Genomic DNA, 23,418 nt, shown 5'->3' with positions numbered 1-23,418 from the left:
TAATATTACACAATCATTTGTTTTCTGTTTTATTTTTCGATTTTCCAAACCGGTATACACGAGCGCCCCCTAGTGTCCTTTTTTCAGCACCCAGATAACACACATAAGATTTGCCATCTTTGTCCCTAAATAGCCCAGCACAAGTCAACTTTGTCCTGCCTGTGCCATCTTGGTCCCCAAGGCTCAAACTATCTATCTATCTATGATAAACACAAACACTTTTACAGTCACTCACTAATTCACACTTTCATTCAGACAATTCATCCACACATTAACTCATGCTGTCCCTCATTCAGTCAATTCATCCACATATTAACTCATGCTCTCCCTCATTCAGACAATTCATCTACATATTTACTCATGCACTCCCTTATTCAGACAATTCATCCACATTTTAACTCATGCACTCCCTCATTCAGACAATTCATCCACATAATAACTCATGCTCTCCCTCATTCACACAATGCATACACACATTCACACTCTTTACCCTCTACCCTCTCCCCCCTTTGTAGTTCTCTCACCTTTAGGTCCAGCGACGGGAGGACAAGGCTTCTGTCTTCCTGCTCTGCTGCGGTGCCTGCTGCTTCACTGCTGAGCGCCGGAATATGACGTCATATTCCAGCACTCAGCATGAAATGCCGGCGCCGCGATGGAGGTAGAGGATGAGGGGCGCCGAACGGTTGCTAGACGCCCCTCTCTCCTCTGCATAAAAAAAGACAGTGTTTAAATGCACAGGATTTAAAGTCACATTGCGACTTTATTCCAAATTCGGCGGGGGGGGTATTGCAATTGATGCATTGAGGAGGTGTCCACCAACGGTTGATGATCGCTTCCTAAGCTCTGTTGCAACTATAATTTATTTATTGCTTCTAATACCTCTTTCTCTGTTATAAGGCTATTGTAACGGACTCCTGGTACTCGAACTGAGCACTTTCATTAATTTTCTGCAAATTATTATAGCCGTCACCCACACCTTTAGTGGAAATCATATGTAGGGGTCCAAAGCAAACAAGCCACTCATGCTTCCAAGCCCCTCAGCCCCATGGTGACCACTCAAAACAGGGCCAAAATGGGCTCAATCTCCTCATCCCGACCAGATAATGCCAAACCCAGCTATCTGTGATCCATGGAGCCCTGAGCAATCACCCTGGAATGAGTTTTCTGCTCGGCGGGTAGTTGTCAGGGTTACTCAGCTGATGCCTAACAAGTAGCTATTCTTCTTCACTGTGTTAGACTTACTTGGCTGATGTTTAACCCCTTAAGGTCCATTCACGGGTCAGGCACGTAATTTCATTAAAACAAGCTTAGAAAGTGATCATAGATCGTTTAAACTGTGTTGCTGTTATGCCTCGATGTTCGATTCCTTCATGAAGCGCCTCCGAAGGCCTCACATCTGATTGGCTCCAAACTTTTTTTCTCACCTGTACAACCCTTACCTCTCATGCCTACTATTCCCAAGACCACTGGCAATTTGGAACCCATGCAGCTTGGGTTCACTTTTCTTTTGGTTGGGGAAAGGGCCTTTAGGAGGAGGGAGGGTGTGAGGGTTTGGGATGAGGAACCCAGTATCCAGGACATTCCACAGTCAAATACAGCTGGCAGGGGCAGACTCACTTAATGCAGCAATATCCAGGAATGAAGCCAAATCAGTCCAGTAAACGAAAGCCAAGGGTCAGGGAGATCAATAGCCAGGGGTCAGCAACGGGAATCAGTCAATAAAGCAATAGAGATGCACAGGAAAGCTCTCAATAGGCACAATAACGGAGCACTGAGCTGGTTTTTAAATCTGCCGCCAGAGGCGCCCGCCATCTCTACTCAGAATGGTTAAATTGTGGTGGGAGCGCCCAGAGAGGACGGCCGCAGAGCGGGAACAGCAGTAAGTAACTTAGTCGGGGTCTCGGCTACGGACCCCGACAGAGGGAGTGTGTCTGTATTGTGGCAAAGCTGGGCATCTGTTCACGTCTTGTCACACTGGTCTGGGGAAACTCACGCCAGGACCTTAGGTGGAGTTTATGCTTCCCCAGTAAACCATAAAAAGCAACCACTGGTCTCTGTTCTGCTCTCTTGGGACAAGTCTTCAAGCTGCAACTCGCAACTTCTCTTTTCTCTTTTTAACCCTTTACTGATATAAATAAGAAAGATGATAACCCCACTCTCTGGTCCCCGGAAGCCTCCAAAGCATTTGAGTCCCTCAAGACTGCCTTTGCTGCAGCTCCAAATTTGGCACATCCTAAGCCTGAATTACCCTTCATTCTCAAGGTCGATGAGTCTGGTCCAGAGAGCCAGTTGCACCCATGCAGTTACTATTCCAAAAAGTTGTGCGCAGATACGTGGGGTCTTAGAACTATTGGCTATAATGCTGGCTCTCCAAAAAATTGAGGCATCAGTTAAAGGGTACACCAGTGCCGATTCTACTTCTCATAGACTATAAGAACCAAATCTATCTTTCTGAGGCTAAAAGCCTGACTTCCTATCACATTTTAATTACGTGGTCTCCTATAATCCGGGTACTAAAAAGGTCCATGTAGATGCTCTGTCATGACAATTCTCTGCTACCAGAGAAGAGCGTATTCCTAGCCCTGTGATATCTCCGGACAGTAGGAGTATCACTTCTCCTGGGTGTTGTTTTGTACAGGAAAATCTCCGTACAAATGTACTCAATAAACATGTCATCAAAGTCCCTGTTGGTGTTGGTGTAAATTCAAAAGATATTCAGCAATAGGATAAATGAGTACACTTTTATTCCAAATGTGTGTAACGTTCACCCTTCGCTGTATGGACTTGGTTAAACTTTGTATTACTCATTTTACGTTTCCAGCCACTAGTGGCCGCCCTTGCCATTCAGAACCACTCAGACTAATTATCAGGTCCAGCTGCAGTTGCTTACCTGATCAAGTCAGCCTTTATAAACCTGCCCAGCCCTGCAGTCTGGGCCTTGACATTGAAGTTAGAGGACTACCTGTTTGGTTCCTGCCTTGTTCCAGTACCTGCTTGTGTTCCAGTACCTGCTTGTGTTCCAGTACCTGCTTGTGTTCCAGTACCTGCTTGTGTTCCAGTACCTGCTTGTGTTCCAGTACCTGCTTGTGTTCCAGTACCTGCTTGTGTTCCAGTACCTGATTGTGTTCCAGTACCTGCTTGTGTTCCAGTACCTGCCGTGTTCCAGTACCTGCCGTGTTCCAGTACCTGCCGTGTTCCAGTACCTGCCGTGTTCCAGTACCTGCCGTGTTCCAGTACCTGCCGTGTTCCAGTACCTGCCGTGTTCCTGAGTTGCGGCCTGCGCCCCACTAAGTGGACTCCCAAGTAGAGTACTCTGCAAGTGGGCAACCTGCCGTGTGCCCTGCAAGTGGGCAACCTGCCGTGTTCCTGAGTTGCGGCCAGCGCCCCACTAGTGGACTCCCAAGAGGAGTGCCCTGCATCGCGACTCCCAGGATGACTGCCCACTAGCGGACTACCCTGGTTGAGTGCCCTGCAAGTGGGCAACCTGCCGTGTGCCCTGAAAGAGGGCTTCTAGCCGTGCCGTGTGCCCTGGAAGAGGGCTTCTAGTCATGTGCCCCGCAAGAGGGCTTCTAGCCGTGCCGTGTGCCCTGTAAGAGGGCTTCTAGTCGTATGCCCTGCAAGAGGGCTTCTAGTCGTGCCGTGTGCCCTGCAAGAGGGCTTCTAGTCGTGCCGTGTGCCCCGCAAGTGGGCTTCCTGCCGTGTGCCCCGCAAGTGGGCTTCCTGCCATGTGCCCTGCAAGTGGGCTTCCTGCCATGTTCCCTGCAAGTGGGCTTCCTGTCGAGTGACTTTTTTGTAAATATTGTTGTACCACCATATACAATACAACTCTTAATCCTGATCTTCTGTCTGTGGTTTATTTCCGACGCCTGTCTGTACCGACCCCAAGCCATCATGCATCGTGGGGTACAGACAGAGCCCCTCGTATCCCCTGCACCTGGGCTCCTTATCAACCTGTGTCCTCGGTTCGTGACAGTGTGTTTTTATCAAAACTGTTGGTGTAATGGCCAGGTGTTCCAATACTTTTGCCCATATAGGCACTCGTGGTGATGAATTTCCTTTAAAAAGTTCATACCCTGTCTGTTTTGCATGTTCAGAGTCGGCCCTATACCAAAAGGCACCCCAGGCAAGAGTACCCTTTAACACCCCCTCCAATAAAAAAAAAAAAAAAAAAAAAAGCAACATGGTTCACTGTAGCCTACTATGTTGCACTCATGCCTGGTCAGCTTACATACAGTGCTGTGAAGTAAGGATGCTTCCAAAAGTAGTCATGTTAATAGTTTATTTTTATCATTTAACAAAATACAAAATGAATGAGCAGAAGAAAATCTAAATCAAATCAATATTTAGATGATTATGATTAAACAATTATGGCAAACAGATGCAAATGATCATCAATTTAATATGTAGATTGAAACAACCAAAAACAGCTGTGCAGGAGGAATAAAACTGGGTGATGAATTACTATTCAGTTCAGTTCACTAAATCTATCTTTGTCATTATGTTTACAAATTAAACATATAAGAGAAGCCCATCATATATATTCATCAAGATTTGTATGATTTTTCCTCCCTCCTCTACACTGATGTGATTGTTTTAAGGACTAGAAGTTAAATAAAGGCTCCAGGCACTCAAGAGTTCCAGTGTCAGGCAGATTTATTGAGATAAAAAAGGTCTTTTTCAACTTGAAACGTTGCCTGGAGCCTTTATTTACCTTCTGGATTTACTGGGGAGCTGGCCTTCTCAGCACAGTTAAGCACCTGGGTTCCCTTGGAGTGTGCAGATTCCTCATTCTGGTTATTGTTTTAAGGACTAGCACTCTCGGACATAAAACGTTTGAGAGAAGAGCTCACATTCCTTTATGAATGAACACAGTAGTGCACATGTTAGACCCCATTACTGTGCACTGCTAACCCTTACATGGGTCCCTGTGGCTCCATGGGACCCAGGCGGCCACTTTGACAGGGGTGGTAATTTGCCTCCCCAAGGCAAGTTCTCTCTGGTGTTATTAAGGAGGAGGCAGGGTAATGTGGGGTCGCACGGCAACTCATCCTGCAAACTGCCTTAAGAAAAAGCTGAGTCGGTGACTGTATGCGTGTTTAGGTATGTTAGCGTGGTGACTGTGTGTGTGTGTGCTTGGGGATGTTAGTGTGGTGACTGTGTGTGCGCGCCTGGCGCGTTTAGTGTGGTGACAACACATAAAACAGCACTTGTATGTATAGCTCAACTGAATAAGACATACAAACCTACATAACTACATATATAAATAATGTATGGAAACATAGCATAGCAGGGATAGATCAACACATTAACACAAAAACCCAGGTTTGCATGTATAGATCAACTGAAATTCACATGTGAACTCAGCACTGACGGCATAGAATCAGACAAACATTCTATATTTGCGGGTATATAATAATAATGTATGGAAACATAGCATAGCAGGGATAGATCAACAGATTAACACACAAACCTAGCACTGCAGGTATAGATCAACTGGAAATCATATGTAAACTCAGCACTGAGGGTATAGATCAAATAAACACATGGAAACAGCATTGCAGGAATTGATCAACTGAATAAGACATACAAACCCTGTATTTGCAGGTATGCACAAATAATGTATGGAAACATAGCATTGCGAATATGGATCAACAGAATAACACACAAACCCAGCTTTACAGGTATAGATCAATTGGAATTTGCATAAAAACTCAATAAAGGTATAGATAAAACCCCCTAAATTATAGGCATAGATCACAGGTTGTACACCCCACAGGTCAGCCCTAGCGTCTACACTGCCCACATAGAACCTGACCAGCACCCAGATAACACATATAAGACTTGCCATCTGTGTCCCCAAACAGTCCGTCCTTTGCAATCTTTGTCCCATAAACACCCTACCTACGCCATCTTGGTCCCCAAGGCTCAAGCACCCTGCTTGTGCCATCTTTGGCTTTCCACAAATCAATTATACATCTAATATTTACAGTCACACTTTCATTCACATAATCTTTTATTCTCTCTCACACAAATCATTTACACATTCATTAATGCATTCTCACAAATTCAGTAATTCTCTCCTTCATTCAGACAATTCATCCACACCTTAATTCATTCATTCTCTCCCTCATTCACACAATTCATCCACACACTAATTCATTTATTCTCTCTCACTCTTTATTTATCTATTATCTACCCTTTGTAGTTCACTTACCTTCCAGAAGCCTGTCTCCCTGCTCTGCTGCGGTGTGTGCTGCTTCACTGCTGAGCGCCGGAATATGACTTCATATTTCGGCGCTCAGCATGACATGCAACCGAACTAGAGGGCTTTCGGAGGAGAGAGAGGGGCGCCGAGCGGTTGCTGAAAACTTCATGAGCAAAAACAACTTGGCGCCCCTCTCTCTCCTCCGCGTCAAAAAGATGGCGCTTCAATTCCAGGAATGTGTGAGTTTGTCAACATATGTTAGTGTGTGTCTGGGTGTTTTAGTTTGCATATTTGTTAGTGTGTGTGTGTGTCTGTGTATGCTAGTGTGTGTCTGCTTGTATGTGTGTGGGGGTATGTGAGTGTGTGTGTGTGTGGAAGTATGATAGTGTTTGTTAGTGTCTGTGTCTTAGTGTCTGGGTGTGTGTCCAGTTGCCTAAGAAATGGTGATTGCGTGTGTGTGTCTGCTTATGTGTGGGTACGTTAGTGTGTGTGACTGTGTGTGTTAGCGTGTGCATGCAAGTTAATGTGTTTGTCTGTGTTAGTGTTGGTGAGTGTGTCCCTGGATGAGCATATTAGTATAAGTTTCTGTGTGCATTAATGTGGATGTCACATAATGGATGTGGATTAGATATTTCTGCAACTGTGTTTTTACACATAGTCAATGATATTGATAATCTGAGAACTGATTTCTATGTTTATTTTGCTAGCGATTTCCTTTAAGCAGCCTTATTTTCTGAATGTAAATTTACTTTTTTTGTAAACATTTTTTCAAGCAGATATTGCATCATACCACAGTCAATATTGACAATAATTTAATTATACATACATAAAACTTACATGCACGAAGTCATAAATGTATTATATATACTGTGTGTATATATATATATATATATATATATATATATATATATAATAAAATCTACACAATAATTTGAAATGTACCTGTAAGCCTGGAGTAAAAATATCTTGTAAACATTGATGCACACAGCTCGTAGACAGTTGACCTGGGAATGAAACATAGTCCACAAATATTATACAGTCACATGGGTTGTGCAAATATCCATGAAAATGTATTCTTGACGTATATTTGCACACAAAGCGAAGTAAGTGATATTTTCCTATTCTACCTTAAAGTCAAGGAAAAGTCCATGACATTTCAGCCTGAGGATTTGAACCAGCTTCTCTCTCATGTTTTTTCCTGCTGTTGCACTGTGACAAAATGTCACACTGGATTGAATTGAGGTACAGACGTAGCTGTAAAACATTAAATATAATTGTTAATTTCTTTAGATTGTAAGCTCGTTTGAGCAGGGCCCTCCTCACCTGTTGTCTCTGTAAGGCAAATTGTTATGTTACATACTACTGGTTATGTCATGTCTACCCATTGTACAGTGCTACGGAATTTGATGACGCTATATAAAACAATAATAATAATTATGGTTATTTTAATCATGCAATATATTTGTTAGGAATACCCAGACTGTTCACACATATATTTTAACTATAAACAAAAAATTTGTTAAAGCTGAAATCAAGCGGCCAAAAATGCAAATTCCTTGAATTTAATTTGCTGTGCTTACATGCTTTGGAAGTATTAGACAAGGCACCTAAATGTCATCCCCAATTATCTATTCCTAACAAATTACTTTGATGGCATCACTGCAGGCTGAAGAGGGTGGACACTCTTTGTCTCAGGGTTCAAGCAAAGCAAAGAGGCCCCTGTCCAACAAGCACACTCACTCACGAAGAAGAGAGAATTCCCCAGTTAGTAAAAAAACAAAAAGTTTTTTAGATACATAAATGAAAAAAGGAAAGTAAAACAAGGATTAGTATGTACTTAATATGTAACAAGGTATGTAGAAGAGGGTAGAGGACTAGCCTCAATTAATATTTCTGTTCAGTTTTTACAATTGAAAATGAAGGAAAGGGAGCTTAGTTAGGAAAAAAGACTAAATGATTTGATATGTGTGAGTTTATCAAGGAAGAGTTTCTACTTCAGCTGCCTAAGGTAAAGACAAATAATGTTAACGGATAGGATTGTTGATCATGTAAAGTCACATGGGTTTCAAGATCAAAAACAACATGAGTTTAAACGTCAGCCTCGAAACCTTAATGAATAGGAGAGGATCTGCGAAGAAGAGTGGGACAAAATCCCAGAAATGTCTGGCCTCTATGATTGCCAATAAGGGTTTTGCCACCAAGTACTAAGTCATGTTTTGCAAAGGGGTCAAATACTTATTTCACTGAGTAAAATGCAAATCAATGTATAACTTATTTGAAATGCGTTATTCTGGATCTTTTTGTTGTTATCCTGTCACTGTTCAAATAAACCTACCATTAAAATTATAGACTGATCATGTCTTTGTCAGTGGGCAAACGTACAAAATCAGCAGGGGATCAAATATTTTTTTCCTTCACTGTAGATGGCATATGGGAAGCTTACCATACTGTCGGCCATCAATAAAAAAGGTTTTTGCTGGCTCTATAATGAGGGCCAATGCAAGTGGGGCACCAGCTGTAAGTTCAAGCATGAGTGCTCGGGCTGTGGGGGGCTCATGGACTTAAAAGGTTTTTCAAAAGTGTAAAGACGGGCCGCTGCAGGCGGTGTTGGGTCAACTTCAGCACCTGCTCCCACTATGGGCGGTCTCCAGTGACGTTAGCCACAATGTTACCATGGCTAAGTCATTATGGTAGGCGTGGGGACACAGAATTGTTAAGGGATGGTTTTCAGTTTGGGTTTTTTATTCTGTTTCAGGTTATGGAGTCGGGATGCATTTGTTGGAATTTGAAGTCCTTTTCGGAGGTGGTTAGGGAGAAGTTGCAGAAGGAGGTGCAGTTGGGTAGGATGGCGGGCCGTTTGAGGTCCTTTCCTATGGCTAACCTGCACCTTTCGCCTTTGGGGGTGCCCCAAAGACGAAGACTGGGAAATATTGCTAATACACCATTTGTCTTATCCTAAGGGGTTATCAGTTAATGACGATATTGATAGGGAGTTGTGTTCGGTCTCCTATGCATCATTTAACCAGGCGGTTGAGTTGGTTAGGTGGGTCGAGCCTTTATGGCTAAGGCTGATGTTGAGGCAGAGTTTCAATGTATCATCATTTGTTGGATTGTTCCTATTTTGAGAAATTTAGTTCCTTTTTGGAGTGGATAGTTAACGACTTTTAGTGTCATTATCTGTTGCGGATGCTGGAGTGGGTGGCAGATTCTTTTGGGGGTACCTTAAATGGCTGATAAGACCGAGGACCCCACAAGTGCTAGGAAGGTTACCTTGAGGCAATTACGGTAGTTAATAGGTCGGTTGAATTTTGCTTGTGGGGTAATACCTATGGGGAGAATTTTCAATAGAAGTATGTCCAGGGGGACAGCTGGGGTGAGGTCGGCTCATCATTTTATTAGGGTATCTGTGGCTATGAAGCCGAATTTGGAGGTTTGGGGGCCGTTTTTGGAGCACTTTAACGGTACAATGTTTTTAGGAAAGCTTCTGCGTCGGCTGAGGAGTTGGAGTTTCTAACAGATGCATCAGGCAGTGTAGGTTTTTGGACGTATTTTGGTGGTCGGTGCTGTGCAAAGCCGGGGCCGGTTTTGTGGTTGGAGAGTTCATTGATTCGTAATTTGGCTTTTTTAGAATTATTCCCTTTCGTTGTGTGGTTGGCTTTGTGGGGGGGAGTTTTTGCGGGATAGAAAGGTTATATTCTTTTCTGATAATATGGCGGTGGTTCAGGCAGTAAATCATTTGTCGGCATTGTCGGGTCCAGCGGTGAGGTTATTACGCAGGTTCGTGTTGTTATGTATGTCGCTGAATGTTGTTTTTCATGGCCAGCATGTGCCTGGGTTCCTCTGTCTCATTTCCAGTGGGAGCGGTTTTGGGAGGTGGCGCCAGGAGAACGGGAGGAGGGTCAGGAGTGTCCGGAGGAGATGTGGCTCGGGACCGAATGTTTTTCAAGCTCTGGGCAGCTGGAGGCCTTGCTTTGGTTTATTTTTCGTTTGTTTTCGACTAGGGTGTCGGCATCAGTCATGGATAAGAACATTGAGGCTTTGGCCTTTTTGTTGAATGGTTGGGTGGATCACACTAAACTTTTTATGGTTTAGCAAGCCTTGAATGGGTTTAGGAAAAATCGTCGGGGGTTGATTCTAGTTGTCAGTTCCGGTTCTAAAACAGTTGCTGGATGTGTTGCCTGATATTTGTTATTCGGGTTATGAGGCTTAAGGTGGCTTTTGTGTTTGCATTTTTTGGGGCATTTCGGATTGGGAATTACTGAGTGAAAATAAGTAGGAAAAATGGGGGGTGCGAGTTGAGGATGTGGTTGTTAACTGGGAGCTGGTTTTAATATGGTTGCGTCGGTCCAAGACGGATGTTTTGGGTAAGGGGTGTTCAGGGGTTTTGTATCTGTTTGAGGGGTCACAGTTGTGCTCTGTGCTGTTGAATTTTTGGGTTGTCGGCCGCAGGTACCTTCTTTGTTCATAAAGATGGGTCAGCTTTATCACGTTTTCAGTTTTTAAGGTTTTCCGTAATGGGTTGTAATGTATGCAGTTGGATCCTATGCATTTTGGCACCCATTCATTTCGGATTCGGGCGGCTATGGAGGCGGCACGGCTGGTTTTTGGAGATGATTTGGTTAAGAGGATCGAGCTTTGGGAGTCGGTTTGTTTTTGCACATATTCGCATCCCGGGACAGTGGTCTGATGGGTGTTTGGGGGGGGGCGGTCTAGGACGTATTTTGTGGAAAGTTTGTTGTAGGTTTCGTGGCCTGGATTGCGGGTCATCCGTACGTGTTCTGGGCCAAGAGGAGAGGTGCAGTTTGTTGTAATGATCACATTAGCGTGGTTTGGTTTTCAGGGTTTTAGTTGGCTGGATGTGTTTTCTTGGGAAGGTTGCAAGCAGCAGGATTTGGTGCTGTTTCATGCAGGGGGTAATGAGTTGGGTTTTGTGCCACAGAAGGAATTGGTTAGAAGGATGAAGCAGGATATTGATAGATTGCAGGACTTAGTTCCCGTGGTTATGGTAATTTGGTCCGAAATGGTTCTGCCGTCGCTTTATAAATAAATAGTGCCTATTAAAGTAGGTGGGATGTTATATCTTGTGAGAACTGAGGTAAGAAAAGCCAGTGAAGCCTGTCAAAGGCCTTTTCTGCATCGAAAGACGTCAACAAACTTGGTGTTTTAGTTTTATAAGCTGCACAAGTAGGATTTATACATTTCGGTGTATTACCCCCCACCTCTGACAATCCTACTTGGTCTTGATGTAAAAGAGTAGGGAGAGATACACTTAGCCTGTATGCATTGATATCCTTGATAGCCTTGATATCATTATAGAAACTGCCAGGGAAATTTACATCAACTAAAATTACCGTATTTGCTCGATTATAAGACGACCCCCCAAATCTGAATTTTAATTTAGGAAAAAAAGAAAAAGCCTGAATATAAGACGACCCTATAGGAAAAAAGTTTTACCAGTAAATGTTAATTTATATTATTTATTTATTATTATGTTAATTCATGTAAACTATCTAAACAATTTTTTTTAATAAAAGCTATGACTGAGAAAAATATTTTGGTTTTATTTCCTTCTATTTTCCAACCTGCCCCCCAGTTATGCACATCTGCCCCAGAAATGCCTTATACCCCCTATATGCCACTGTGCCCCATGATATGCCTTTTAACCCTCTAAATGCCACTGTGCCCCATGATATGCCTTTTAACCATTTATGCCACTGTGCCCCATGATATTCCTTTTGACCCCCTATGTGCCACTCTGCCTCCAGAAATGCCTTATACCCCTATATGCCACTCTGGCATTTAGAGGGTTAAAAGGCATATTATGGGGAAGAGTGGCATATAGGGAGGTTTAAGGGATTCAGGAGGCAGAGTGGCATTAAGGGGGTTAAAAGGCATTTCACAGAGCACTCTGCCTCCAGAAATGCCTTATGCCCCCCATTTAACACTCCCCCGCCCCCCCAAACTTACCGGTGCTTCTGACTTCCCTGTCATGTAGCCGGGGCAGCGTGTAGATCCCACGCACTTACGCTGCAGCCGGAAGGAGGCGTGGCTAGCAGCGGGGGTTGTCTGCGTCCATCACGCAGACCTTCCCCGACTGTCAGAGATCAGAGTTCCCGGCACCGGTGCGGGGAACTCTGATCTCTGACAGCCGGGGGATGGACGCAGACAACCCCCCTGCTGCTAGCCACACCTCCTTCCTGCTGCAGCGGAAGTTGTCTACGCGAATCGCGTAGACATCTACACGCTGCCCCAGCTACACACGGGGGACTCAGAAGTACTGGTAAGTGGGGCGGGGGGGAGACAGGAGGATCTGCAGCTGCGGGGGATCTGGATCTTAGTCGTCTCATAGTCAGACCTATTTGAGGTCTGATTATAAGACGACCCCGATTATAAGATGAAGGGTATTTTTCAGAGCATTTGCTCTGAAAAAAACCTCGTCTTATAATCGAACAAATACGGTATATAGAAAGGTGCCTTTTCCATGTACGGTAAAAGGCATAGTTGGGAGGGGGCGTGGCTTGCCTTGCTGAGAGATGGCTGCTTGAGCTCTTCGCTCCGCGGTTTACTCACTTCAATCCGCATCCATCCACCGTCTTCCCGCAATATGGGCAGACTAAAACGGCTATCTCAGAGACAAGAACCCCCAGACACCCAGACAAGACATTCGGGGCAATCGCTCCGCTCTTATTTTCACACGCCGACGGCCTTGGGCCCCCAACCACCATCTCCTAACATGGTGCCCTCTCCAGCCAGCACGGCCTCATCCGAGGAGGCTCCACGTTCGCCACGTCTGCCAGAGTCAGCTTTGTCCTCTGCCGACCTTCAGGAACTGTTCCGCTCACTGCCGACTAAAGCAGACCTCAGCAACCTCGTGGCTGAAGTTAAACTGGCCCTACATGAGGAAGTTGCGGCCCTTCGGGCGGACATCACAGGGGTTGAACGGCGCACCGCACATCTGGAAGCATCTCAGGCCAGTGCCGCACATCACCTCTCTGAACTCCGTCAGTCCTCCACTCACCTCACTGGACTTGCCTCGGAACTGCTCCGATCAGTCGAAGACCTCGAAAATAGAGGTAGGAGAAACAACGTGAGGGTGCGGGGCCTAGGGGAATCTGAAGGCCCAGAAGATCTCAGGGCCTTATTACAGCGGCTTTTTAATACCATACTGGGCCGCTCGCTTGATTCCCCAATCCGTCTGGACAGAGCACATCGCGCCTTGCGTCCCCGTGGCAACCCCGCCGACCCCCCCAGGGATGTAATATGCTGCTTTCAAGATTTCCTCCTGAAGGAAGAAGTTATGGCTAAAGCCCGGGGTTCGCGTACATTTGCTTTCGAGGGCCACGCTATAGCGCTCTTTCAAGATTTGTCACCTATTACACTTCGGAATAGGCGGCTATTGCGACCACTCACTTCCATACTACAAGACAGAGGTATAAGGTACCGCTGGGGCTTTCCCTTTCAGCTTCTTATAACACATGGGGGCTATACTCATATTATACGCCGACACAGCGATGTCGCGGAAGTCACGCGTGCCTTGGGCCTGCCTGCCCTTCAAGTAGACGACTGGCAGAATCCATCCCTTCTGACAGGGAATGTCCCCCTGCGCGGCTCATTGCCCAGACGTCGGGGACCGGGACGCAGGGAAGACGCTATCGAGAGAATCCACTCCTTGCACGCACATGAAGAGTAACATCTCCAGTTAACCCTCTTGACACTTCGCCATAAGGGAAAGAGACGGTGAAAAATTTATATAGATATTTCAATATTTATTTTTTTTTTTTCAATTATTATTTTTGATTATTTTCTTGCTCCGTTATCTAAATAAGCGACCGTCATCACTCGAAACTTTTCGAGACTCTTTGTCCTCACGGCTTCTCTTTCATGTCAGGGCAACCTTTTACATATGCTCATTTGGATCTGCATGGGTCAGAAGTACAATTGCTTTTGCCTGGATTGACAGGCCTACCTTGCTGAGTCTCGACGCCGCATTCCTGAGCGATGTCCACACGCCTGAGGATATGACGTACTTCTATTCTTCTGCCTCCTGCGACCGCTACCACTCGATATTGTTTGTGGCTCTTTGTCTTCATGGACAGTCTCATACGTCAAGGCTGCTCACCCTCTTGTCACGGTGCCTTCTCCTCTCCACGCCTTTGGATCCGCAGGTGATTGAGGTATATTTGCTCCTGCCAGCATTGTCGCATCTACCTTACTGAACTTCATCACCGCTCTGCTCATACATGACGTCCACTCGCCTGATATAGTAGGACTATTGTTATTCTTTCGCCGCTTGGTATTTGAGGTCTGTACAATCAGGTTGTTCGGTCTTCACCGTACGGTCTATATACCGCTCGCACGTTCTTTCACATGCACTTTCAGTCACATTTGGCCGATATCTTATTTTAGTCTAGTCAAACACCAGCACCTCTCTTTACACCACAACAGGGTTTTTGTTTTTTTTTTTTTTTCCTCTGGACCGCGACTGCCCTCTAGTCTGTCTTGCGCGTTTGGCATTCGCTGCCTGACCGGTCCTACAACACGTCATCGCCTCCAAGCACATATAGCATCGCTCTCGCTTGCGATTTACAGGTAGTGGAGAGCGGGACTTCTCTGTGTCGGTATATTTACTTAGGGTTTTTTTTTTTTTTTTTTTTCTCTACATGTTTGCTAACTTCCGCACTGTCACGGGATCATATACCGCTGTCTTACTGTTTATTGGAGTCTGTTGCTCTACGTACTATAGCATTGTTTCTTCCCGGTATGCTGCTCTGTAGGGGAAATGTGTTGGGAGGTTTTCTGCCATGTTAGCATTACATGGTGGATGGTAATATACATTGTTTTACCTAAGTGAGTTTTGACTGCGAAGTTACTGTGATTTATTTTTTGTTTACCTTGTTAGAAACTTTGTTTCTAGACTGCTGTTCTCTCTAGTGGGGTTTCCACTCTCCTTAGCAACTCGGGTTTGCCCTGGGCGTCGGACTTCGGTGTGTCACCGGAGTTAACGGGGTCGCCCATCCCGATTATTGCTGTAGTGTCCATCACCTGGGGTTCCCCGCCCTCTCGGTTCCACTAATTATATATTTGTGTATGTATATATATCTCTATATATATATCTAGGTTTTTTTTTTTTTTTGTTTTTTTTTTTTTTTTCCTTTTTCTCTGTTCCCCTCTCTCCCCCTGCCTCATTCTCTCCCTTCCTCTGCTACTTCTTCTTGTCTTCCCCACCGCCCTCCGGCATGTCTCGAATTGATCCGCCCTTCCGCTCCTCACCCCTGGCAGTAGTGAGCTATAATGTTCGCGGCCTCAATATTCCAGAAGAAGAGGACCCGGCTGGTCCGGGAACTCCGCCGGGACAAGGTGTCCGTGGCTCTCTTGCAGGAGACCCACTTCAAGGGGTCGACCGGCCCTGCTTTGCGGAGCTCCGCTTTCCCTTTAATTTACGCCAGCAATTACTCGGCCTCGAGATCACGAGGGACCGCCATACTGTTTTCCCGCCACACGCCTTTCCATATGTCTGAGATGAAAAGTGATCCTGACGGTAGGTTCACTTTCGTCAAGGGTTCCATAAATGACCAGACCTTTACGTTCGCCTCCATCTACCTCCCCAATTCGGGACAATGTGCTTCTCTTTCCCGTATTCTCCGCTCTCTCATGGAATTTAAACAAGGTGTCTTGGTTTTAGGGGGGGACCTTAACATGCCACCGGATCCCAGGGTAGACACCTCTTCTGGTTCCTCTCGCGTCCCGCCCTCTCAGATCAAACGACTCAACGCTATCCTGCACAAACACAGATTAGTTGATTGCTGGAGAGCTTCTCACCCAGCTGACAGGGACTACACATGCTATTCCCCTCCTCATAGATCGTACTCCAGAATTGATCTCCTCCTAATGGAGTATTATCATCTCAACTTACTGTCGGCTTGCACCATAGGGATGGCAGGGTTGTCGGATCACTCTCCGGTCACTTTGCAACTCCGAGCTCAGTTGTTTCATCCTTGCACTACATCTTGGCGCCTCAATGAGACGTTACTGTCCGACGATGAAACGGTACAGGCTGTCAATGATCAGCTGGCACATTTCTTTCGGGAAAATGCAGATTCTGGGGTGGGTCCCTCCTCCACTTGGGAAGCCCATAAATGCACTATTCGGGGAATCTTCATTAGTAGGGCCACTCATCTGAAACGCTTAAGGTCTCAGGAAATTATACTACTTTCTAATCAGATAGCATCCATGGAACAACTCCATAAACATACTTGCGACGAGCGCACTTATCTAGAACTGACGGAACTTAGGCGTCGGTTAAGCACCCTTCTTAACTACAAAATTCAACGCTCCTTTCTGCACACCAAAGCACTTTACTATGAACACGGTAACAAAAGCGGGCGTTTATTGGCTAAAGCACTGCGGGCAAAACAGCATTCAATGTACATTTGCAAAATTAAAACACAACACGGCTGGACTTCTTGCTCCCCCTCCGACATTTCTAATTCCTTTCTGCACTATTACCGATCGCTATATGGCCTTCAGGGCGATTACGCCGGGGAGCACCGGAGTTCTCTCATTAGGGAATATTTACAATCTCATGTTTGTCGTAAGTTGACGAGTGATCAGGCGGAGGCGTTAGAGGGGGAAATTACTGAGGTGGAACTCTCGGCCGCCATGAAATCCATGGCCGCTGGTAAAGCGCCAGGTCCCGATGGGTTTCCCCTTAGATACTACAGGGCCTTTTGGGAACACTTGTAGGATCCCTTTCTGACCCTGCTCAACGCACTGCGGACTGGCGAGCAGCTACACCCTCACTCACTTATGGCTACCATAACTGTACTGCCTAAAGATGGGAAAGATCCTCAGCTGTGCCAAAGCTATAGGCCTATTTCGCTCCTGAATTCGGACCTAAAAGTATTCGCAAAAATCCTGGCGACCAGGCTTCAGCGTGTAATGGGAGTCTTGGTTCACCCTGACCAGTCTGGCTTTCTTGCCGGTAGGGAGGGTCGTGATAGCACATATAGGGCGCTTAACACCATTCATGTCGCACAGCAGACTGCACAGCAGGTCCTTCTCCTGTCCACGGATGCGGAGAAGGCATTTGATCGGGTGGCTTGGGATTTTATGTTCCAGGCCCTCCGTACTATGGGCTTCGGCTACTCTTGGATGCATTGGGTTTCAGCTTTGTACTCGCTGCCCTCTGCTCGCATACGTGTGAATGGCGCGCTTACGGAGCCATTCCAGATTCGTAATGGAACGCGCCAGGGTTGCCCCCTATCCCCCCTACTGTTTGCCCTCACCCTTGAACCCCTTCTCCAGGCCGTCCGAGATAATCCTGACATCCATGGCCTCCACTGTACGGGTCATTCGCTGAAAGTCTCCGCATATGCGGACGATCTTTTATTCGCTGTGTCGCAGCCTCTCATATCTCTACCGGTCATTCATGAAGAGTTGCGAGCCTATGGCTCCCTCTCCAATTTTAGAATAAACATGGATAAATCCGAGGTCCTGGATATTTCTCTGCCCCCCGATGTAAAGCGGACACTCCAGAGTTCGTTTCCCTACCGATGGTGTCTGCGCAGCATTAAGTACTTGGGGGTTTGGGTGCCAAGGGACCTCACGACGATATATGATGAGAACTTTCCCAGATTACTGGCGCAGCTAAAGAGGGATTTACAACGCTGGTCACTACCCCATGTGTCGTGGCATGGCAGAACCAATGTCATCAAAATGAACATACTCCCAAGGGTTCTGTACCTTTTTCAAACCCTTCCCATTTCCATTCCAAGGTCTTTCTTTGGGGAACTCCGTTCCCTTACGCTCCGTTACGTTTGGAGGGGCCGCAGTCCTAGGTTGCGATACGCCGTTCTTACCCGCTCCAAAGACATGGGTGGCCTGGCATTGCCCGATTTTCTCGCTTATTACCGTGCCTCCCACTTACAGCGCCTTCTCGAGTGGAAATTCCAACCGCCATCGAAATTATGGATCACTCTGGAGCAAGCTACCGCACACTTCTCCCTCTCCTCCTGCATGTGGCTTCGCCCGGGAGCCCTGTTGACCCCACTCTGTACTAATCCGTTTGTTCGTGCCACTCTAACTGTCTGGAAATCCCGTTGGGTTGGGGGGGTCCTTTCCTCTTTCCCCTCTCCATTGATGCCGGTCGCAGGCAACTTAGATTTTGTTTCGGGGATGGAGGACGGGTATCTTTCCTCGATGGGCTTGAACCCTAAGGCCTGCATTTCTGACTTCTGGGACAGTGGTGCTCCCCGGTCTGCTGAGAGGGTTTTCCCGCCTCCTGGCCCTGGTATACTCCAAAGATATCGCTTTTCACAAATCACGCACTACATCCACACACTTCCTGGTAAACATAACCTCACAAGGGACCTCACGGCTTTTGAGCGGATCCTTCAATTGGATAAGATACCTCGGGGTGGGGTCTCGATCACATACCAGCTTTTGAACGTGGGTACCCCTGCTGCCCCCCCTCATTTATGGGTGCTTGGGAGGAAGCCCTAGGGGAAGCCCTCACTGACAGCCAGTGGGAGAAGGTTTGTGTTTTAACTCACAAAGGTTCTGTAGCCTCAAAATACCAGGAGACGGCATATAAGATTCTCACTATGTGGTACAGGACTCCAGTCTACATTGCTAAGATTAGCCCGGGGAGTGATCCGTCATGCTGGAGGTGTGGGGAGGAGATTGGTACATTTTTGCATATTTGGTGGGATTGCGAGAGGATCAGACCCTTTTGGAAGGGCGTGCTGCGTGGTGTGGGGGAGGTGTCAGGTCATGAGGTGCCATATTCCCCTGGTCTTTGCCTCATTTCCCTCACGGGTGAATCTCTGACTTCCATGAAACGTTCTGTTTCTAGACACCTTCTTAATGCTGCCCGTTCCCTGATCCCCCGCTACTGGAAACGCACTGAAGCCCCGTCCCTTCGTCAATGGGTTACTCAGGTTGAGGAGATTAGAGAGATGGAGGAATTAGTCCACCTGTCCTCTGACAGGATGGAAGCATTTACTAAGGTCTGGGCAAGTTGGCTTTCATTCCTGTCATCCCCGGTTCTAGCTGCGCTCTTGAGGTGATGCGGTTTGGCGGTTCCCTTCCTTATTCTCTGGTCTCTACCCTCTTCATATCCTTGTCCCCCACTCTCTTTCCCCTTCCATCTCAATTATTCCATCTCTCCACCCCCCCCCTTTTTTTTTTTTTTTTTTTTGTGTGGCCCGGGCGGGTGTTGGATGCCACTGGGGACGATGTGTTTCGGTGGCCTGAACCACCGTACTCCCTCGTGTGTCTCCATTGTTCTGTCCTGTCGGATTTGATTGTATTCATTTGTCTTCCCATTTTTGTCCCCCTCTTGTTTATGCATGTTTTGAATTACGATGTGAGATTACTTGACCATGCACCATAGGTTGTGCTCTGTGATACTGGAGACATTTATACTCACCTGTCATCCACTGTTTTATTTTCTCTCTTTGATTGTTACATAAGCCGCCCCACGATTGTCAATTTGTTTGACCTCTTTAGCAGCCCCTGCGTGGGTTTTAACGTGATTTACTCTGCATTGTCCGACGCATGTTTAAGTGGCTCCTTCTCAGTTTTGACATTTACATGTATCTCATTGTCCGAGTGATCTTTATTGTACTGCCTTGTGTTGTACCCCATATGTGTCAATAAAAACGTTATTTACCTAAAAGGCATAGTTGGTAGTCGGTGAAAGAGACTGTAACCCATAATGGGAAGCAGGATATATATATAAAAAAAAAAAAACATCACCCATGCTATATAAATAAACACAGTATAGTCGGAAGACATATGAGTATATGTCCAGGTCTATGTAGATGTGGTGAAAATGAGCAATTAAAAGTAAGAAGGACACGAGTTGGAAGTAAGTCCTGAGAGCATAACTGATGCAAAAATGTATGAATGAAGGGCAATCCTTCAAAGTATTGCAAATGTTCAAAATATGTGGTATATAACAAATTAGCTACCAATAGAGGTGCATAGAGGAGAGATGACTGAGCCCATTACCGTGAATATAACTAATCTCTAATATGAAGGAATGACGTGGATGCAAAAGAAAAAACAACTGGAGTATTGATCTCAATGATATGTGCATAAAAATGTACCTTGTATGTCGAGCTATTGCCTGTGAGATCTCAAGATCCACAATGCATTTAAATTGTGAGCTGCTGTCTAGCCTGGAAATGGAAAGAGCAGGAGGCCCTAGCTTGGCCATGTATAATAAATCAAATTGTCCATCAATAAGTAATGGGGAAATATTTCCCTCTCCCTATAGAGACAAATGTATATTATAGGAAACTAAGGAAGGTTCGCCTCTGAACTATTCTGGGAGGGACGATGGGACCGACGCAATGCTCTCCCTGAAACAAAAATTGGTAGAATGAGTGATAATGAGTATAAATGTATGGAATGCAACACCTTAATGGTTTAATTTTTATGTTATTCATGACACCATTAGGCTATGAATGATATTTCTTTCTATTCTTTTTTCATATTTCTATTTGCCTTCTACGGGGGAACTTATATATTAGAATTATATTATATCTTTCCCTCCATTTATTTAAAACTGAATGTAAACACAGATTAGGAAGAAAAATATGAAAAGAAAGAAATTGGTTTTGTTATGAATATTTATTGTACATTGTATATATATTTTTAAAAACTTGAATAAAGAAATCAAGTACCGCCCCCCCCCAAAAAAAAAACAAATTGTGAGCTGGACGAGATTAGTAGGAGTTGGAGCATTCTCCCGTCTTAACAGAGCAATGGCAAAGAAAAAGGTAATTCTAGCCAACAGTAAATATCGCATACCCTAAATCAATAGTGTTGTTCCATAATTTGGTCTCGAAGAGGAGAAAGTTCATTTTATGCAGTAATCCTGTTGTGAAAGTCATGTAGGGAAGGCTGTCTTCACGGAGCTTAGGCAGCTGATTTCTTGAATTTCAGTGTTGACCATTCCTGGGTGAGTCTTTTAGTAGTTACATTTGGGGAAATCGCTGTAGTCTTCGGCGGTGTGGTCTGATCCACCGATGATGATGATGAAGTAATGTAATAGTGGTAGAAATTCCATTCCTTGAGATAAGAATCTTTGTTGGGAAGCTCCATCTATAGGGTATGCAATAAGAGCGGAGAATGGAAGTAAAGGCTTAGAACCACTGACGTTGCTGCAGAGTATAAGTAGATAGGTCTGGTAGAAAAGAAAGTTGTTGGTATGAAGCAGGAGTGTTTTGAGCTTGCCCCACCTTCATAATTTGATATTTGACATCAAAGAAGTGTATACGTAAAATGACATCCCGTGGAGTGTCTTGAGATGCAGATTCAGATTGTGGAAGCCTGTGGATTCGATCAATGCATGTTTCTTCAGTTTCAGGTAGGTTTAGAAGTTTATGGAACAGCAATTAAACATATGGCAATAATTTATCAGACAAAACATCTTCAAGGATCCTGCAGATTCTAATATTATTCCGAAGAGCTTGGTCTTCCAGGTCTTCTACTTTCAAATGAAGAGAGTCTAACTCAGCTTGTAATTCAGAGCAGTTATCCACAATTGAGTTGTGTTCCATTTTATGTTCTAAATTTACTGTTGTTCATTTTCCGATTCCATTACATTTTCAGGTTAGTCTATCAATGGTGACAGTGGGTGAGATTGCCGGATGAAGTCTATTCCTTGGGAATTGTCTGAATTGTCATCGGCATCATGAGCAGGCAGGAAGGTCCGAACGGTCTATTGTTTCTGGGTTTTAGCCTCAAAAAATGTGGGAGCCCTGGTAGAAGAAGACCTCGATTTTTTAGTTGCCATGTTTTTTAGTTGCCATGTTCTGTCTCTAAGAGGCTCATAATTTCTTATGCAGTGAAGGTGTTTAAGCAAGCATATGATACGGCTAAGCTAGATATAAGATAAGGCCATGGACTAAGGAAAGTATTCAGAGGTTTGGCAGACTACATTTTATAGCAAGACAGGAGGCTTCATAATTTGCATAACATCTTTACTCTACCACCAATAGCAGCAAAGATACAAACATGAAAATAAAAATATATAACCAATCAACATAATACAGGGACTACAGAGCCTGAAGACAGCCACTCCTCCTCCTCTTCTTTGCTGCTACCAGGCCAGATCAGCTATCCATTCTATTTTTCTATATTGATTGTTTCTATTATCGATTTTCGTTATTATCTTTATTTTGCTGATATTATTATTGCAATTACATCACCTCTATTCGTTCCCTATTCTTCCCTCCGTGCAGAGACTTTGCTTTTAGGGTCCTCTCTTTAGGCCCTAAACCCTCTTCTTGTGCGTCTCCGGCTTCATTTTCCCTTTTATTTTTCTCTCTAACAGGTTTTCCCTTACCTGTCTGTAGCAATGAGCTGCTTCCCTTGCTCTCCGCATTCCTCTTCTCTGCCCTCTTCCCTCATGCTGCCGGCTCCCCATTAGGTTCCTTCTCTCTCTTAAGCAATTGCGTTTTTACTTTCACTTTCGTTTTCTATTGCTGTTCAGTTTTTGCTTTTTTGCAGTTGTTTCTAGGTGGTCTCTCTATGCCTAATTCTTGTTTTAAGGAATCTTGCCTTTTTTTCAGTTTTTATATTATTTATAATATTTATTTAATTTATATTATTTATTTATTATTATGTTAGTTCATGTAAACTATGTAAACTATTTTTTTAAATAAAAGCTATGATTGAGAAAACATTTTTGTTTTTATTTCCTTTTATTTTCCAACCTGCCCCCCCAGTTATGCACATCTGTCCCCAGGCTTGCCACTCTGCCCCAGAAATGCCTTTTAACCCTCTAAAGGCCACCGTGCCCCATGATATGCCTTTTAACGCTCTAAATGCCACTGTGCCCCATGATATGCCTTTAACCCTCTATATGCCACTGTGCCCCATGATATGCCATTTGATCCCCTATGTGCCACTCTGCTTCCAGAAATACCTTATACCCTATATGCCACTCTGGCATTTAGGGGGTTAAAAGGCATATAATGGGGCAGAGTGGCATATAAGGAGGTATAATGCATTTCAGTAGGCAGAGTGGCTTATAGAGGGTTAAAAGGCATTTCTGGAGGCAGAGTGGCATTAAGGGGGTTAAAAGGCATTTCAAAGGCATTTCACTCTACCTACAGAAATTCCCCAACCAGATTTCAAACTCCCTGGTCAAATTGATCTAGACACCAGTGGAGAGGGAGGTCCGGAACAAACTTCTGGCA

At 45.0% G+C, this 23,418-nt stretch overlaps 1 protein-coding gene across 1 annotated transcript in view; it reads right to left on the bottom strand.

Annotated features, from left to right (window-relative positions):
* Positions 1 to 23,418, bottom strand: part of TERT (telomerase reverse transcriptase) — a 360,451-nt gene that overhangs the window by 37,261 nt on the left and 299,772 nt on the right. The window contains exons 13-14 of the mRNA XM_053467313.1: positions 7,333 to 7,459; positions 7,148 to 7,209 (exon numbers count right to left, since the gene is read on the bottom strand). Of these exons, the coding sequence (XP_053323288.1) occupies positions 7,148 to 7,209; positions 7,333 to 7,459 (189 nt within the window). The remainder of the gene's footprint in view (positions 1 to 7,147; positions 7,210 to 7,332; positions 7,460 to 23,418) is intronic.

The sequence above is a fragment of the Spea bombifrons genome, chromosome 5 (genome assembly GCF_027358695.1).
Source record: "Spea bombifrons isolate aSpeBom1 chromosome 5, aSpeBom1.2.pri, whole genome shotgun sequence".
Lineage (NCBI taxonomy): Eukaryota > Metazoa > Chordata > Amphibia > Anura > Pelobatidae > Spea > Spea bombifrons.
This window is presented reverse-complemented; position numbering and strand designations above follow the sequence as displayed.